General features: G+C 46.4%; 1 protein-coding gene across 1 annotated transcript in view; it reads right to left on the bottom strand.

Moving 5' to 3' along the window:
• LOC133350755 (nuclear factor of activated T-cells 5-like) overlaps positions 1-19,481 on the bottom strand; it is a 20,305-nt gene continuing 824 nt past the window's right edge. Inside the window, exons 2-11 of the mRNA XM_061565478.1 lie at positions 18,491-18,536; positions 16,440-16,612; positions 11,367-11,501; positions 10,875-10,930; positions 9,641-9,773; positions 8,338-8,412; positions 7,027-7,160; positions 3,601-6,142; positions 2,546-2,903; positions 1-1,242 (exon numbers count right to left, since the gene is read on the bottom strand). Of these exons, the coding sequence (XP_061421462.1) occupies positions 1,230-1,242; positions 2,546-2,903; positions 3,601-6,142; positions 7,027-7,160; positions 8,338-8,412; positions 9,641-9,773; positions 10,875-10,930; positions 11,367-11,501; positions 16,440-16,612; positions 18,491-18,536 (3,665 nt within the window). The 3' untranslated portion in view covers positions 1-1,229. The remainder of the gene's footprint in view (positions 1,243-2,545; positions 2,904-3,600; positions 6,143-7,026; positions 7,161-8,337; positions 8,413-9,640; positions 9,774-10,874; positions 10,931-11,366; positions 11,502-16,439; positions 16,613-18,490; positions 18,537-19,481) is intronic.

Raw genomic sequence — 19,481 nt, 5'->3', positions numbered from 1 at the left:
TTCCACTGTAGAAGTCATTTATTGATAATGTTGTGCTTTCAAAACACTTTCTACAAAACCCAATACGAGGAGGAAACCCCATCTCTGCTTAAAACAGCACAGCAAACTAAAGCAGTAAATATGTTTATATATAATATAATAATATACAGGGCTGAGAAAAGCCAGCACAAAATAAACAAGTTCTACAAGGAAGCCAACTAAACTGCATTGTACAATATTGTATATATTTATATATAAAAAAAAAGATATTTAGGCTTATACTGAGACTTGTTTTACTATTAACCCAACAGTGAACAACATTTGCACCGAAGGGGCACTTTTTCCTCATATAAAATACATTTAAATACACTACTGTGTACAAAATTTCCTAAAAAGAAACTCGCTCGACACGAAGGATGTCCCTTGATGCCTCCGACTCGGAAAACGGTAAACCTTCGACGTCCGAAAACCATTCCCCGTCACAAAACAACCCTCCGCCCACCAGATAAGCTCGTAGAGTAGACACAGACAGACACACGAGTCAGTCACGGATACCTCAATGGGGCTCCAAAAAAACTCTAAAGTTAAAAACGCATACTGACTGGTAACAGCAAAAAACCGCGGTCTCAACAGGTTTACTTCGGAAGTGAAATTCACAGCTGATGCTATAAACAACATTGTAATGAGAGAGAAAATAACAACCCCCCCCACAAGGGGACAGGCATAATAAATGTCATTGCACACGCGCGCACACACACACACTAAAGTTCGGCAACTGTATGTAATTAAGCATCACAGACATCATCCGTTGGCCTGAAATCACAGCAGCAATAATGTGTAAAGTGCGGGAAGCGTATGTAATACAAACCAAACGAAAAAGCCAATGAGGGGGGAGGACAACAGGGGCCAAAGCGACCACTAGACGCACCTACACGGTCTGTGAAAGGCCATTTCAGCGTGTAACAAAGAGCTGCCGACTAAGACGCGGACACATCACGACCACGTACAAACATTGAATCACAGTGTTAAAAGCTTATTTTGTCCACGTAAGACACAATCAGCTACCACTCCAATACACCAGAGCACGTTGACACACACACACGACTAACGTCAACAACTGAGACCAGATTCACTAAAATCCTTACTACCACTTTTAGCTTGTACAGCCATGGTTAAGCCGCGCAGAAGTGCTTTTTGTTGTTGTCTTGGGCAGAAATCCATCAGACTCACTAGGAATGGTGGTCGTATGTTCATTCCTGCATACTGCAACAAATTAAACAAACGAGTTAATCGCAACACACCCAGCAAGTCGCTCAAGAGGCACATTGTTCCAAAACAATTCATGATTGGTATGTGTAGTTTCCTCGCCATTCCGATCCTGCTACACTGTCACAAAGCCACTGTTTCACATAAATACATATGTTGGAAGTTTCTAATCTGATCCACCATTATTATGCACAGGCTAAAATCATTTCTCACTGAATGTTTTAAGCGTTCACTGGTCGACTGGTAGGTGGCACTTGGCTAGTAGAGAGAGGTCAACTGGATGTGGTGTCCTGGGAGCGAGACTATTTTTTAGATCACTAACCCAGACAGGGCTATTGTAAAAATTAAGCCCTGGATGTGTAACTTCTATGCTCGCCAACCAAGTATGGTCAAACAACTGGGAGACCTTCATCCAGCAGTAGATAGACAAAGGGTTGGCAAGCTGAAATTAAGCCCTGAACATCAGGCAATAAATCAGATGTAACAGAAAACACAAACTTTGATTTTATAAGAAGTTGACCCATACCTACTAATGCTCTTGAATATAAAAATATATACACTTAAAAAATACAGACACGTGCTCACCAAGGCCAACCAGCCAAAAGTCCAATAAAATGAAACGTTCTTAGCAGACAGGATAAAAACCAGCCAGCCCAATAAACGCTTATCTTCCAGCAAACCAATTCAGTTCAATTTTAATCAAGGCACCCTTTAATACAAGAGCCAACAAAACCTGGGAAAGAATGTACTACCTATAAATAAAGTATAAAATGCCACTCGGCTGAGTTGTCTTAGCAATTAGGCCATGTGGTTGTGGCCCGAATCTGGGTTAAGTCTACAGTTCACATTCAAGCAGATTAAAAGCCTGACCCGATCACCTACGCCTCCTCCCATGGATGGAAAGTGCAGTCGAGAGCTAATTTACAAAATTATGATGGAGGCAGGAGGTTTGTGTGGAGCCAACCCATCGCAGAGCCAGATGTGCGTAGTGGGGTTTGCCACCTGGACTTTCCACCCTCGTCCTCTAAACACATTTGTCAGCTGCGTATTAATCCACCGCTCATGTAAATGTCGTTCTCCCCTGTTCTGGGTATTGTGAGATATCCTTCCCGTGCATCCCGGTTAATGTTGTACCTGAAGGAGGCGGGCAACCCAAGTGTGAATCCAGGTCTGCGTAAATGTATGTTGAACTGGAACTTCTTTTGCACCATACGTAGCCAACCATGCTAATCGAAGGTGCGGTAAAGCCACGTTTGGGGTGAAGAAATAATGTGTGCAGCAGCTATGCTGGATCCCTCACCTAACATCGTGATCCTGGTGGTGGTGGTGGTCGTCGCGCCGTGCCTGTAACGACACGAGCAGCTCTTCGATGCGCTCCATGTTCTGGTCCAAGGTGAGGCCGGCCATGGGATCTGTGACACAGGCGGCGATAGCGGCCTGCAAGCTGCCACCCGACGCGACGTGTCCACTCGCAGGCGCCAAGGAGCCTGGGGCGGCACCGGCTACGCTTCCGACGGTGTCGCCCCCCCCAGCGCTGCTGCCGCCGCCGCCACCGCCACCCAAAGACCCGGACGCCTGCAGGAGGTGGGAGGCTGGTAGCGCACCCAAACCAAGCTGCATGGGCTCCCCACCACCACCCAAGGGCTGGCTCTGACCAACTGAGCAGTGACGACACGCGCAAGACAGACCGGTGTTAGAAGAGGTCACATTTTGAAAAGCAAAAGAGTACTGTATACATTTCTTTCCCTTCCCCCCCCCCCAAGGCTAGGTGCATCATGGAATGAGATGAAGTATCCATTTGGAACTCAAAGCAGTGCAACCCTCAATGTTAGAGAAGGGCTCAAATGGAAACTACATCTGGGATCCCTCCCAGTGACCTCTGCTGAACCTTCCCACCTGCTCTGCCATTGACAGCAGTGTTTTGTGCATGATAATTACTGGAATTTAGAAAAATTAAGTGCAAACATTTATTGTGATGTTTTGTGCCATTATTGGTTATCAAGCTAAGACGCATCAACTTACTAGACTTGAGAACCTGGTTCATTCACAGGTGGCTACTGGGAGTTGAATCCGGCATCTCGGCGGTGTCGGCTCAACGATCTTGAGCCACACAGCACCTCAGCAAAGGTACTGTGTTCACGTGAACGCTGAACCAACGAAACAAAACTTAACATTCAAGTTTGTTTCATTTTATTCATCTATTCCCTTGAGCAATATTCTGTTGCACGGTCAAGAGGTCATCACGACCACTGTCAAAACATCAAGCCATTGCTTCCTTCTGCTAGATTCCATAGCTATAGCAAAATGAAAACCCTGAGGTCTGTTTCCAAGATATTTTCAGTCACCGTAACTTACCAGTGTCCATGTCCACAAACAGAAACAGGTCCGGCTGTTGCAGAGTGACCGCCTGCTGATTTTGCTGAGACGTCGCGTTGGGCGCCTGGGCCGACGCCTGTGATGCCACCAGCCCCCCTGGCTCTCCCTGGAACCCGGAGAACATCGTGGCTTGCCGAGGAGGGTTCTCTGGCGCTTGCGATGGCAACATCTCTCCGGGGGCCATCGGTACGACTGAGCCTAGCCCTGTCACAGACATGATGCCATCGCCTGGCAGGCTGGCGGGCGGTTGGTTACCACCTGCGACCGGCGTCACGGACGCCTGAAAGAGGCCAGGCTGTCGAGTCTGAGCATTGCCCTGCTGCGCCGGCAGCATTTCTATTATGGTCTGCGGTGGTGCGTTGGACATGTGAATGTTGATGTTCGGCTGGGAAGGTAGAATATTTCCTGCCGAAAATAACAACGTAGGTGGCTGAGACATTACGTTGGTCTGCATGGCCATAATACCACCATTGGTCTGAAAGAGGCCGGGTTGTACTGTGTTTCCATTGGGGTGACTGGATATGAGCTGTCCAATGGCTTGCGGTTGGCTTGACATCTCAATTTCGTTCTTTCCCTCAGTCGAGATGCTGTCTCCGACCACCAGTAAGCTGAACTGTTGAGTGTTGCCGCTGTGTTGCACAATTCCTGAGGGCTGAAACAAGCTGGGCTGCTGAGATATGTCTCCAGTGGTTTGGAAAAGGCTTGTTTGTGAATTCGTTTTTGGCAGCTGTGGAGTAATGAGGCCTAGGTTTTCATTTGGGGCAGATATCTGCATTCCTGAGTCAACCTTCATGGATGACATGGAGCCCTCCACCTGATACAGATCTGACTGCTGGGAGCTGTCGCATGGCGCTACACTGCCTTGGAATACCGCCTGCTCCAAGCTTCCGTTTTGTTGCGTTATACCTCCGTCAGCCTGGGATGAATTCAAGATCTCAAGCTCCTTGTTTATCTGAGAAAGCATTTCATTGGTGTGGTACATGCTGCTCATTTGGGTCCCACTGCTCGGCTGAGAAGAAACAATGTTCACGGCGGCCTGAAAGAAATCTGCCTGGCTGGAACTGCTGGACGCCTGAGTGACTTGAAAGAGATTCGTCTGCTGAGGACTCTCATTGGAATGTTTGTTCAAGTCGCACACGGCACCTTGAACCATGTCGACTGGCTGGCACTGCTCATGCACCTGCATCATGTCCAAGTTGGACTGAAACATATTGGAAATACCACTCCCTGTGCACTGCTGCAGCATGGGAGCGTTCGACTGAAAGCCGTGCGGCTCCGAGGTAGCGTCCGACCGCATCTCCATGAGGTTAAAAGTGTTGGAATCGGAGAGTTGGCTGCTGCTCTGGCCCGACGCAATTATTTGGATCATTTCAGCCTGGATCTGCCTATTGGCATCAGCAATAACCTGCTCCACCACTTCGGCCGGAGTCTGCTGATAGACGCCAGTCTGAATTGGACCCTGTGGAACACTCTGTGTTGTGTACTGCATCATTTCGTTGTGCGTCATGAAATGCGAGGACTTGGCTGGATTTTGATCCTGGTGAAACAGCTCGGGTTTCATGTCGACGTGGGGCCTCTTGTGGGCCGCTTGCTGTATATCCATGGCCTCCTGGGGTTGGAAGACAGCGCCGCCGCCATGCGACCTCTCCTCCAGCGCCTGCTGCATCTCAATCACCATGTTCACCGTGTCCAGGTCCTCTGAGCACATGCTGCTCGGCTGCCTGTGCAGACTCACGCCCTCGCAGCGCAGCAGCGGCGACGACGGGGGGTTCGCGTTCGACCCCGAGGACTGCATCAGCGGCGGTGCCGCCGTCACCTCGCACAGCTGCTGCTGTGGCACGTGCTGCTCGGGACGTGGGTGGCTCACGGCCATCCCCTCTTCCACCTGAGCGTTGGTCTGCGGTGCAATCTGAAACATCTGTTGGGGCGACTGCTGCTGCTGAGGAGGAGGCTGTTGAGAAGGAGGCTGAGAGCCCTGCTGCATCAAGTGCAACTGCGTGGTAATGGGCACCATGGGCTCGCCAGCAGACAAGATTCCATCCATGATGCTCACGGGCACTTGGCTGCCTGCGGAATCGTTCTCCGCTTGCGCCTCAACACGAGGAGCCACAGATGGTTGCTGTGCCATGGGTTCTCCTGCCGTCTGATAAACCACTTGCTCCATCGATGGGTTTTGCAGTGCAGCCGCAACTTGCAAGAGGCCCTGTTGTTGTTGTTGTTGTAGACTGCCGTCCTGGCTCTGCACTTGCACAATTAAGGTTTGGGGGGTAAAATTTGGAGCCTGAACTGGCTGGCTCTGCGGTTGTTGTTGCTGCTGTTGCTGTTGCTGCTGCTGTGGTGAGAGACCTCCGTGGGCAGAAAGATGAGCAACTGCTATGTCGCTCGGCTCAGGTTTGAACTGGCTCATGGCAGAAAGCTGTACAGGGGATCCAAGTTGCGTCGGTGACAAACAGAAGCACGGCTGTTTCATATCCTCCTGTTTTGGAGACATCTTGCACGTAACACTAATTTCCCCGCCGGGCTGTAAAACAAAATCGGAACATGACAACACATACACACGTACAGTGAAGTCTAGAATACAATATGCATACACATAAAAATGCAGAGACAACAGACCCCCCCCTTCACAACACACACTTCCACAGTATGCAGTCATTTGCGCTACACACGCATACATACGCACATATAAATGCACACAGGCAACAACAAAGATCTCCTTCAGAGGGTAGACCACTGGCACAAATCTGCTGGTAAGCACCTATTATTGCTGGCATGCGACGTGAGAAGGTGGTGGAGCCAACACCACACCCGGCTGAGACTGCCTCCCCTGCATTGCGTGTTGCTACACCAGCATAACAAGTTGTCATTCTAAGCAGAGTTTGCCACATGCGTGCGCACACACACGGTATTCTCTTTGGCACCGCTGGGCAATTAATTCGACACTTTCCGACTGCCTCGTGGTGGTGCTGCGGGCACCAGAACAGAGAAGCGAAAAAGAAATAAAAATGGGGGCCCTGGTGAAGTTGCAGAGGTTAGGATGAAGGACAGTGGGGGGAGGGCTGAGTACAAGTGGCTAGTTGAGGGATCAGCAACCAAAATCAATTTTATTTGGTAAAAAAAACTATTCCAAGAGCAGCAATGCATGCAAATACCAGATCCTTCAAAAAACGTTACAAAGCAGTCCTTAAAGAGCCACATGCAGCTCTGGAGGTTGCCAACCCCTGGGCTAATTTAAAACGGTTAACGGCAAGACTAGCGTTTGGTTAGCCAGTGAACTCCATCTTAAAACTTAATTTCCCCTCCCCTCTCCTTCACTGCAACACGGAGTAGTCCCTGACCATTCTTTTGGTGTTTTCTGTTTCTGACAAATCGCAGGGGCCCACTTTAACAGATCGATTCTCACACCTGTTGGGGCAGGGGGCTGCTGTTGGACACCTCCATCAGGGCAACGTCATCCAGCTTGGACAGGAGCAGCCCACCCGGCGCGTCGCAGCTGCCCGGCTTGAGGGCCAACGTGACGCACTGGCACGTCACGGGCGCTGTACGGGAGGAGATGCAATGGTGCGGCGATGCAGTGTGGAAGGTCACAGTGGGAAGTGTGGGGGTGGGCATCATCAGTGATGCTTTGAAGGAGATTATTCGTAACCAGCCCAAATGCCATCAAGACAAGTGGCTTTATAGCAGACCCAAGACATAGTGGCAATGAATTTTTTTTTTTAGCATGCACTTATCCTCAATATTTATGAAAACAATTACATTGATCACACTTGTGCCAAGATGCACAGTAATCAGAACACCCATAGGCTGAATATCAAATACCTAATTAGGTAATGGTGCTGTGCTGGAGTTACTTGCTCACACAACTGCTGGCAAAATAAAAGATTGTATCCTGTGCAATGTTGTTTGCCCTCTTGTCACTCCCGTCTTGTGTTTTGTGACAGTTATGCCGTGAATCCTGTTGGGCTCACATTTAAATTAACATTTTGCCCAATTGCAAGAATGAAGTGTTGATTGCAATGCATTCACTGCACACACTGCTGTACAGGGTGGTCCATGTCTTCTGACCCTCCAATGAATTGACCCCTAACATACATAATTCCTGGATCCTTCACAAGGTCATTTCTAATATTTACAATGATAATTAATACAATTATTGCATGTAATTATTTTCTTGCTTACATTACATTATACACCCATTGGTATCCAAAAAGATTAAGTTTTACAGAATGAAATTAGGGCCACAAGGCATCTGGACAACTCTTGGTTGCAGCATTCCCCTCTCTGAATGTGATTTTATATATGGGATGATTTTATATCTACATATATAAAAGGGAAATTTGTGAATGTGTCTTCAAAATGTTTAGCATACATCCCGACATGCCACAAACTTGAAATTTGGCATGTGGGTAGCTTCCAGACTGAACACAATGCAAAAAGTATAAAAATATACTTTTGTATTTTGGGGAGTGGGCGCAATAATGTATATATTTTGCACAGCAAGTGAGCGGTGACGTCACATCTGTGACATCACATCTGTGATGTCACCCGCATGCATCAGCGTTACGCAGTGTGCCTGCTGACGTCACTTCCCCCCCCAACCCTCTGTGTAGGCCGTGTAGTAAAGCGAGTATTATATATAAAATAACCATGAATTGAAAGCTCATGTGTTCATAACTACAGCTTGAGCAACCACCTCGGAGAGAAGAGAAGACTTACTTTGTAAAGGATCTTCGAAGGCGCACTGCGACGACTCTTCACTTTTTATGCTTTTCGTTTTTGCAGGCACCGTGACTGCGCACACACACACAAGACAGACGTTACAGTGTGCCAGAGTTTAGTCCGTGAAGATGTTCAATAGCTCAAATACGCATCACAGTATAAAGGTAAAGGTGCAGCTCCGCAAGTGCCTGCTCACGCCAATGTTGGCCGATGGTCCTCTGCTATAGGGAGCTCTCCAGAGCCGCTGAAGGGTATTCTGGACTACTCTCACTTGCCAGACGTTTTGGAAGAGGTGGAAGTAGCCATCAACAGCTGTGGCGTAACCATTTATTACTGTTGGGTGGACAGGCGTGAGGATTTAAGCAACTTGCCCAATGTTTCAACTGCTGTCCTGGAAAATTAAACCAGCAGAGACCTCTGGGATTTCAAATCCAGTGTGCTAACTATTACATAACAGCAACATCCCACTGAAATCGGTGCTTAATTTCAGCCTGGTCTGTCCAGATCAGCAAGCCAGACTATTTCTTCACCTAGCACACCACATCCAGTATTCCACACCTCCTATTAGCATGGTTGGCTATGTACCATGCGAAATAAGTTCTACATACATATACATCTAGCTATGGCTACTCAAAGTCACATGCATTATCCAATCAACCACCGACTCTTAAAATATTGCACAAGTAATTAAAAACCTTGCATTAAACCCACCACACAAACAACAGTGGAGCACCATTAATCATTGCTATCGTGAAATCAACAACCTCTTTTGGCAAACCTACAACTGCATACCAACCTTCACGCCTCCGCAGGCATTTTTTATTGCAAAGCTGGGGGTCTAATAAAAACGGTGCTATGTTGATGAAACTAAAATATTTATTTAACTCCACAGGCACACGTGGTGTAAAGGGATGAGCATTTTGGAGATATCCCAATAATGCATGTACATTAAATCTAAAAACATGAACATACAAGCGCTCCTATCCACATGATATTAAATCATGAAAACTTAATTTACGTGTAATTATTTTTTTTCACCGTCTCTCCGAAAAGCTGGCCCCTCCAAAACCTTTAACTTGGTGAGCCCACTCATCAGCCATGGTCAATCCACTGCTGGATGAAGGCATCCCCAAGTCACCGCCACCACCTTGCACGATCCTGTGATGTAATAAGCCACCTAAGCACCTGCACACAAGTCGATTTCATCGCTCCATCTCCTTGGTACTATTATACACAAATAGCGAGCCCGTCATGTGACCACTCTACGGAAATCCAGCACTAGCTGACCCTCTTCCCTTACCTGTGTCGGGTGTGTACGTGAACGGCTGCACCTCATGCGACCGCCCTGCGCTGCTGTTCACAAAAATCCCCACAGACACAGGACTGGCGATGTCGGGGTCGCAGTACGGCGGTACTTTCACTATAAGGTGGTTCTGCACATCACACACACACGCACAGATACGCGTCACGAAGGGAACAATAAGGAAAACAACGAAAGACAAAGATCTCTCGCTCTACAGCGCAAGTGCTGCAATAGTTGGGGTCGCCAAGAGATGTTTGGAGGAGCGGGGCAAAATGTGAGATGAGGCTCCCCCTCGAATCTGAAGTCTGAAGAAACTGCCCCCCCCTCTTTACATATTTGCTGTTAGCGAGCACTTATAAAGGCCGGCATGGTACAAGAGATAATGGTATGGTATGGCCTTGGTCTCCCTACTGCAGATATTTGCACAGCTTGCCAAGCACTCATTTAATGCTGAGTTAATCTACTGGAGGCCAAAGACAGGTTCAGATTCCACTTGCCAGTGATGTTTAGCCATGGCTGGGAATTTCACTCTGGTTGGTGTATTTGTAGTAGTGTGGGAAACCACTGTGCCACTGCTCCCCACCACACAGAAATCTGCAACTGGAAATCTTACAGTGCAACGGTTTTACAGGATGCTGCGTTTACATTTAACAAACAGCATGGAAACAGACCAAAGCAGATTTGTTTATTTAACGCTTGATACCAACATGGCAGGAACACAAGGACTTTTATTAAGTTACCCGAGTGGAACACTTCGCAAGGCGAAAACTCACCCTGTGGCAAGACGAGACAATCTTTATATAAATTACAACATCCAAGCCATGAAAAGCATCCATTGCCACAGCTGACGCACGGGAGTCTTTACTGCGCATCGACAAACAGTAAACCTAAAAAAATCCATGCTGCAGACAATCTTCCAAAAGTGCAGTATTTATGTCGGTAATAAAAGCATAATCAGCACAATTGATATCAATTTAAAGGTCTGCGCTATATTCCAAATGTCTATCAAGGCAATGTGCATTAATTTTCACTTTTAGAAGCATTGTATTTTATTTGTTTTTAGTGCTGATGATTTGTCAAATGCTAACATGTTGTTTGATAGCAGCAGCATTGCTCCTGAAGTTATGCAACACAATATAATTTTTATGTACAATGCCTTTAAATGCAGCCGCGTCTCAAGATGGCACATCACTGCATGCTCCGAATGCAAGAATAATGGAAATGTGAATACCTGGTGATAAAACTCCATATCAATCTCTGCTTCTGCCTCCCACACAACTTGTCCTTCTGCATCGAGAGAACAGAACAAACATGGTTTGTGTCAAACTCTTCAGGGAATGCCAGCAGACAGTGCGTCGTATTGGTGACATTACAAATTTAATAGAGCCATGGGTCAACAGCAAGACAATACAGACTGCTATCAAGCTGAACATACATTGACTGTTTTACTCAAAATAACACGATGGCTCTACAGCGACTTCTGATGTGTAATAGAAAAACATCACATGCCTTAGACGTTACGTTGGAGGTCACGGAGGTCACTGCACTCACTCAAAATGCCCCCCCCCCCCCAAGCCCTACAATTGGCCACTTATCTCTCCCTACCCCACTCGCCTTTCATCAGTCATTTCACCTCGTATCTCCCACCACCACAACCCCGTTATACCCTCCGACGTCCATCCCACCCCCCCAACCCCATGGGGAGCTCTGCCCCGGCACGCACCTGCTGCGTTCTCCTGGAAGATGACCTTCACACCTTTGAGAAAGTTCTTGCCGATGATAAAGAGCTCCTCACCCCCTTGTGGCGAGCAACTGTGCAGGCTCTTTTTCAAGATCTCTGGAGTTCCTGCTGGCTGAGCTGCAAGACACAGCAGCAAGAGACGCTCATTATCATCATCGTCGACGAGGCCACCGTTGTTGCAGTGACCACAGTCGTAACCACAACCGTGCAAGGAAAATGCTGCAGCTGATATCGCAAGCGACGATCCTCGGCAACCCAACTGTCATCCGAATCACCACGCTTTACAGCAGTTCACGCCAATTAACAAGTTGGACTGTTTAAAAGTAGTACAACATCAGAATTTTGTAGAATTGTGTGTGTGTGGACAGATTATCACGGGTGGCAGGGTGGCACAGTGGTAACTCGTGCCACAGTAAGATAGTCCTGGGTTCCATGTCCGACTCAGGCGCATTTTCTGCGTTGAGTCTGTTCTCCCCCGATCTGCAAGGCTTTTCCTCCGGCTACTCCGGTTTCCTCTCATTGCTAAAAATAAAACAATGTAACTTGCATTGGCCAAATATCACAATGCTAAAAGATTTCCTGCAAACCAATCCATTTGGATTACACACAGCATTCATTTCACTATGCTGTGAAAAAACGTGGCCAGGCCGTCTTTAGAAAGAGTCTTGAGACTGAGCGAGGCCTTCCTGGGTAAACAAGTCAACGATCATAATAAATCGTGCTATATGGAAGTTCAAATGTGCTAACAGTATTGTTCAACTCTTGAAACGAGTGCCAAAAAAACATTGTGTGTAAATCACAAGAGTGTTCTTTTGATATCAGTAAGCTATCGGTTACCGAAACGCTTGTAACAAAATACACCACGGTTTACAAATATTTGCTTATAAATATCCTACCAAAAAGCATAGTTCGATTCACTGTGGGGAGGGGCGCAGGGAATTCTAAGCACGAAAAGAGAACGGAGCCCCAAGTGGTCTGCACGCTATTCATGGTACATTGCTAGAGGAAGGTGTAAATCAGTACACGAACCCATGTTGTTCCACTGCATGAAATGTTGCAACAACTGCCGCATGTTATTCAATGTCAACCGATTGCTCGAGATAAAAATAGGACGCGCCGAGTTGTTCGGTCACGGGATACGGCATTGAGGCTGTGTCTATTGTCCCATGTTCGGTATTGATTTAATTGCCTTAAAAGGGCCCAGATGCCCTCAAAACACTGTTGAGGCTTCTCTGCTTGAGATCTGTACTGCTATGTCCTTGGTTGTGTTCATCTAACATACACAGTTACAACTATTAAGATTTAAAGTAAAATTTCTATTTAAAGCTTTCGTGACTGCAGGGATTCATCTTCTTGGTTCTTTTGGTGAAGTCACGTAGAATGGAAATAATAAAATAATAAAAATAAAACATACAATTCTCACGACGTTTCGGCCACAACGCAAGCAGCCGTCCTCAGGTGAAGACCAGGTCTGTCCATTCTACGTGACTTTACCGAAAGAACCAAGAAGATTTAAAGTTAAGTTAAATGATCTACAATCAGTGTTAAATAAGAAAATCATGCGCATCTTTTTTTGGAAAAGATTTTAAAACATTCACCTAATTATTTATTTACATATTCAAGGGTTATGATGATTGGTAATGATCATGATGATGACACCTCAGTGCAGTGTCAAACCCTACAGACACAAGTGAGCAATGAACAAATTCAACTTCAATGTTATCTGTACAAAGGTAATCTTTTTTTTTTATCTCGCCCAATGTCAGTTATAAAATAATATTCTCGGATTCAGTCACACGGTTATCCTTGCGCTGGTATGAGAGCACGCGCGGGACTTCATACCTACGCTGGTCCAGGGCTTCCCAAAATCCTAAATAAAGACGCGAGGCACGTCTGTGTTATGTGGCCATACATGACGAGCCGAGCAACCTCTTGTGTGCCGTGACCTAGATTTCAGTTCATCTACGAGCCTTCGAAAGCCGACCGTCTGTATTAAATTACTCTCCTTTCCCCTCTCCCATTTCCAGTGCCCCAGGCCAGCTGGCTCGCCCGGGCATTCTTACACAAAAAACTTATCACTCCTGAGAAAAATGTTTTTGCTAAACGTGATATAAATTTCAAAAGTCTCGTTGATTAAATGCATTTACAACCCACGCTCTTGTTTAAAAGTTCTGTGCTTTTCCCCCATTATGTCTTCCTTTGGGGTTGAGAATGCCACGTGGGACAATTTATACGTCTGCCAGCGTGGGGCATGGTGGGGGCATAACCATTAGCGTCGACTCTGTGCGTGGAACAGCTGACCCCTGACTTACAAACTGGGAACGGTAATCAGCAGGTTTGCAGAAACCCTCAAGCCAGGATAAAGAGCTTCTTTATTTAGCACAGTCACACCAGTGATCAGTTTAGCGGGGCACACGGAGTGGTGCCAGGGACACAAAGGCAGCATGTGACAGAGGTGACTGGCAACAGCTGAGGAGATTCACGAGCTAAGGATGAATCGTGTTAGTGGCCATGATGAATTATGATTAACAAAAGATTAATTGGTTTGCTAATTTCTACATTACTGTATTTTATTTAGACCTTTGATTATGAGAGCTTAGATAACTGCATCAGTTTCCATCAAATGAAATGCCTGTTCACATTTTACAAAAGCCAGCCACAATGGCATTTGATAGTTATTTATATTTTATAGAGATTTATAATGTGTTCTCAAGAGTACAACAACCGTTACTAAGTCCAGCTGTCACAAGGGTTGCTTTGCCTCTCAACTGCCCATTATACACTTCTCTATCATTAACAGTTTAAAATGTGATCGTAGGAAAATGATGACAGGGATTCCCGCCAAAAGAGAAAAGGCGATGAGGATGACCACTTGCGGAGATGGAACCCTTCATCAAGCATGGCTATTAATAAAGTCTCATTTGTCCTGCCTACACTTCTCTTCACCAACCCGCATTGACCAGCGTGGCAAAGTATAGTCAATCAACTCCCATGACTCAAACGGCTTGAGGAGTCTTCATCCAGCAGAGAAGGGACATATGGCTGTAACATTTTGTTATTTTATCACTAGGGGTTCGGGGGCGCCTGTGGTGCTCCTCACAACCATTTACGGCCTTCGGCAGGAAAGTCACAAAAGAAATTGCACATGAACGACACATTCACGCAAGCACCCAATAATCCGTTTTGAAGTTTTAAAATGAAACATCTTTTAAATGTATTATCTTTTGAAATACATAATTTTACTTTTTCATTAAAAGCTGAGATCATTTTACATCTGGAAGGCTTAATTGAAAACGACATTTCGTGTAAATTTTCTCTCGTCGTTAAGTAGATATGACCTTGCTGGGGGTTCGGTTCAATGCAGACTTTCACCTGTTTGGGATTGCGGGATCGAGATAAGGCGACAGAGCTGGCCGTGCGAGAAGACCGCCGTCTGCTGATCAATTCCAACGTAATCAAACGTCTGTCCTTGCGCCTCCGTCGTTCATGCAGGGGGCACGTAGGTTTGCAGCGCCCCCTGCATGAAAACGACGGAAAGTGCAGCGTTCATCACAGATAAAGTTGTGTGCTTATATAAAAGTATTTTTCTTCTCAGCCTTTCCATTCAAATAATATTAATCACAATCACCCAAGTTGAACAGTTCACATCATGTACCTTTTGACCTTATCTTTCTTCTGCCAATAAATGGGTTTTATTTCAGGAGTTTATTCGGCGATCCACCAGCCTTCGTGAGATTAAGTTTCACAGTTGGGTACTTTGCCAAATGCCACAAAGTCCTGCCCCTCTGACGCAATCGCACTCTAGCAGTGCTCCCCCGGTGGGTCGCCTCCGATGGATATTTCCAACTGGATATCAAAACTCGAGCTACCCTTGTAAATATTGCTATTTCCACATGACAGAATCTCTTGTGTCAAGTGCATAAAACGCAACGATACCAGAAACACAGTACAGGGTGTCATTGTGACTGCAAACTTTCAGAGTCCCTCATGAGGTTTCTTGCTACGGGAGTACATAGTACACGCAAATATATCTGTTTCAACGGCTTGCGCACTTGCAATGAAACGCTAGCTTCTCAGTAGGGACTGACTGCTTACTTCATGAGGCTACTGCCTGTGAAAGCCTGAACGTCCACAAGTATTGATTACTCTGTGGCCAAACTCCCCGTGGCGTAACATGCAACGATTTGAATCCCCCAGAACGCTATACATGGCAAATTGACATGAACAAAATAATCACACACCCTGGGTCCACTTAAGAACAGAACATTTTAATTACTGCTCATCACAAGGGTGGACACATGCACCCTCAGAAGGCCAGGGTGCCTATGCCACATATACGGCATCCACGGCACAAGTTTAATATAGAAATGCAGCGTTCGTATTTTCTGTAGAGTTTAACAGAGCCACTTCTCACATTTAAGCAGAAATTGCGAGGTATAATCAATTTGTACATTAATAACTTTGTATGTAACGGCCATCTCTTTTTCATTACACTGCTGGATGAAGGCCTCCCCATGTTGGTCAATGGGTTGTTTTGACCATACTTCACCGTGCTGGTCAGTGTGGGTTTGTGAAGGAGGGACTGGGTTACAAACCGGTTAATATCTTCCTTGGTAAACAAGTGTAGTAATAACAATAAACAATGGGCACCCAAGAAACTGCACTGCCCACTAATACTGTCCCACAACTACCTCGTAAAACTGAGGTGAAGTATAAACTATAAAACTACAAACTTTTTCTTTTACCAGGTAAGGCCCACTGAGCTTTATAGCTCTTTTCAGAAGCAACCTGGCCACAGATGACAGCAGCTCAACTCAGTGGTTTATCACGTGGAAATGTATTGCAGTCAAATACTTTAAAATGCATGTTTCTAAATGTGGAGGGAAAAACTGGAGAAAAATCCACCCGGCCACAGAAAGAGAGAGACACATGCAAACTTAAAATATACAGCAGGTGTGAGGGTTGGAATCAAACCCACTACCTCCTGTAGATCAGGCGTGGGACGTAACATTTTGCCACCGAGTATGGTCGGTCGGGTGCGGCGTCGGCACTCACTGCACAGGATGGGCGTGGAGCAGGCCTGCAGGGTGAGGGCCGGCCCATCGGGCCGCGGGATGGTGACGCGGAACACGAGGCGCACGCGCGTGCTTTTCTTCTTGGAGCGCACGGGACCGATGCGAGCCTCCACGTCTGCATTGCGCAGCTTTAAGATGCCGACGCAGTCCACGCTGCAAGGGGGGGAGGGGGGCGGTGATGACGACCAACGGTTAATGGTAGCGCACGTGGGGGGGGGGCGGCAGTGATGGCCAATACGAGAATAACTGCACACAGGTTGTGTCGAGAACAGTGGTTCTTAACCTGGGGTGCACGCACCCCCTGGGGGTGCCAGATGTCCTTTCTGGGGGTGCGAGACATGGCCAGATTTTTTTAGAGGTTAAATATTCGAAAACACATTAAGCACGGGCACCTAAGTACAACTACTTTGTGTCATCAAACCTATGTTATTTATTTATGAACATTATAATTGTTTTATGATTGAGAACCAAAGGAGTGCAAGGCTGCAGTAAAGGTTAAGAACCACTGGTCTAGAATATGCTGCTCCTTGGGTCTGATTGGAAATCAACTTAAGAGAAGACTCCTGAAGAAGCTCCCCTAACAACATGGAGCAAAACGTGAGATGTCATGCTGGACTAAACACGTGGTATTCAACCAGGAAGCCCACCAGAGGAGCTGAAAGACTAGTTCTCTGTTTGGACTCATAACACTATGTAACACAATTTTGTTCCTGAGTAGTCAGTGTTATTTCCTAATTGCTTATGGCTAAAAAGTATAGAAAATAGCTATTATTCCCCACAAACTTTGCTTGTGACCAGCACAGTGATATTTTGAATGTATCTATTTTCAATGATAAAGTGGGCAAATGTGTGTCTTGTCGTTAACATAAAGTCACAAAAAACAACATACGATAATAAATTATGTATTTATACTAAAATAATACAAAAATGACTAGAAAATATTTAGAAGGGAGTAAATTTTCGAGATTTACGTATTATACTGTAAATCCTTTCACGAATCCGCCCCAATGGTAGTGTCCCATCATGTTCTCGTTATACTGTTCTTGGTAGCAGCATTCAAAGTCAAGTATATCCTGGTGGAAAGCGCTCGCCTGCAGCTCCACATAGTTTTCGCCTTGTGATTGCCCAGGAGCCACGAACCGCTGCGACAAGACAAGCTGTTCCACCCGCTTTCTCCTTGCTAGTGAGCTTCTTGGGGAATTAATTGCACTCCAGGATACTTCTTTATCTGTGGTACGACGAAGACAACCGGCTTTTGACCTTTGCCTCAGACAGCTTCGGGAAGAAGTCTTGAAGGTACTTGAAGGCTGCCGACTCCTTATCTACAGCTCTGACAAATTGTTTCATAAGGCCCAATTTGATGTGCACTGGTGGCATCAGCACCTTCCGGAGGTCCACCAGTGGCTCCCACTTGACGTTGTTCCTCCCCACAGAGAACTCGGTCCGCTGTGGCCAGTCCCGCCTGTGGTAGTGCCCCTTGGTGTCCCTGCTGTCCCAAAGGCAAAGATAGCAGGGAAACTGGATAACACAGCCTTGGAGACCTATCAGGAATGCCACCAATTTTATGTCTCCGATGACCTCCCAACCGTGCTCATCATACTTCAAGGCATCCAGCAAGGTCTTGATGCTGTTGTAATCCTCTTTGAGGTGCACCGAGTGAGCCAGGGAAAGAGACGGGTAATTGTTACCATAATGGAGCAGCACGGCTTTGAGGCTCCTGGATGGGCTGTCAATGAAGAGGCGCCACTCATTCTGGTTACAGGCGATTCCGATTGCCTCGAACAGACTGGTCACATTGTGACAGAAGCAGAGCCCATCTTGACGGGCGAAGAAGCTGCAAAAAGGTTGGTGACGCTTCCTCTGATCTGCGACTTGCACACTTTCATCCAACAAGTTCCACTGCTTGAGCCTCGATGCCAAAAGCTCGGCATTGGACTGATGAGACCAAGATCTCTGATCAAGTCGTTGAGGTTTTTTGGTTGGGGTAGTATGGGTTTCTCTGAAATTGTCATCTGGATCTACGACGCCTACCTCGCTCTCTGACTTGTTGCTCTTTCTAAAGACGGCTGCTCTCTCTCTCCGGAGGAGTGGGTACGGGGAGCTCATGGCAATGTGGCACCGGGGCGATGGATGAAGGAAGGTCCGGATACGTGATAGCAGGTGCATTCTTGGCAGTACGACGTTTGGAAGGGTCACCATGCAGAAGTAGCAGTTGCTTGAGTGGTCAGTGGGTTCCCGCCAAATTCTTGGGATAGCGAACTTCATGGCTCTCTTTTCCCCTCTGTACCATCCTACAAAAAATACATTTATTTCACCTATGATTAATGTGTAAGAGATTAAATCTCTGGTATCAGAAAGAAGTGGGCGGGGTACAAGTTCCCTGGGGCCAGCACAAGCGGAGATGGTTTCGTCAATGTGAGATCGGAGAGCAAGGAAAGGGTAGACGCACGAGCCGTGGAGAAATTAACAACTTGTGGGACGGCCAACGCAGGGGCAACACCGCAAGGACTGGAATTGCTTGTCCCATCTTAAGTAAAATAAAACTAACATTGGAAGGTGACAAGATGGAAACATCACAACCAGTTATGACTTAAACTGGTTGATGACGTCCTTCCAATGATTGCTGAGTTTGTACCCATCATCTCGGTTTAAATTGTGTCTGTGTCTATATCTGGATGGCTTCATGAACAAATCTTTGTTGATAGCCAGTGGGCTTGCAAAGTACCTTCGTCTCAAAGAAATCTATTTCGTGTGAGCCAACTGCATAAAAACAATGATCAGCCACGGCTGAAGTGGTGGTCCTCCCGTGTTTCAAATCTGCCTTATGCTCACGAACACGGTAATCATTGGAAGGACGTCATCAACCAGTTGAAGTCATAACTGGCTGTGATGTTTCCATCTATTCACTTCTAAATCTTTTGTCGTCATTTTTGTATCACTTTAGTATAAATACATGTTAATTTTGATTCATATGTTGTTTTTTTCTGACTTAATGTGAACGAAAAGACACAATTCGCCTGTT

This window comes from Lethenteron reissneri, chromosome 35, assembly GCF_015708825.2.
Source record: "Lethenteron reissneri isolate LAM-NWPU_2019-01 chromosome 35, ASM1570882v1, whole genome shotgun sequence".
NCBI classification, from domain to species: domain Eukaryota; kingdom Metazoa; phylum Chordata; class Hyperoartia; order Petromyzontiformes; family Petromyzontidae; genus Lethenteron; species Lethenteron reissneri.
The sequence above is the reverse complement of the archived record's forward strand: the minus strand, read 5'-3'. Positions and strand labels throughout refer to the sequence as shown.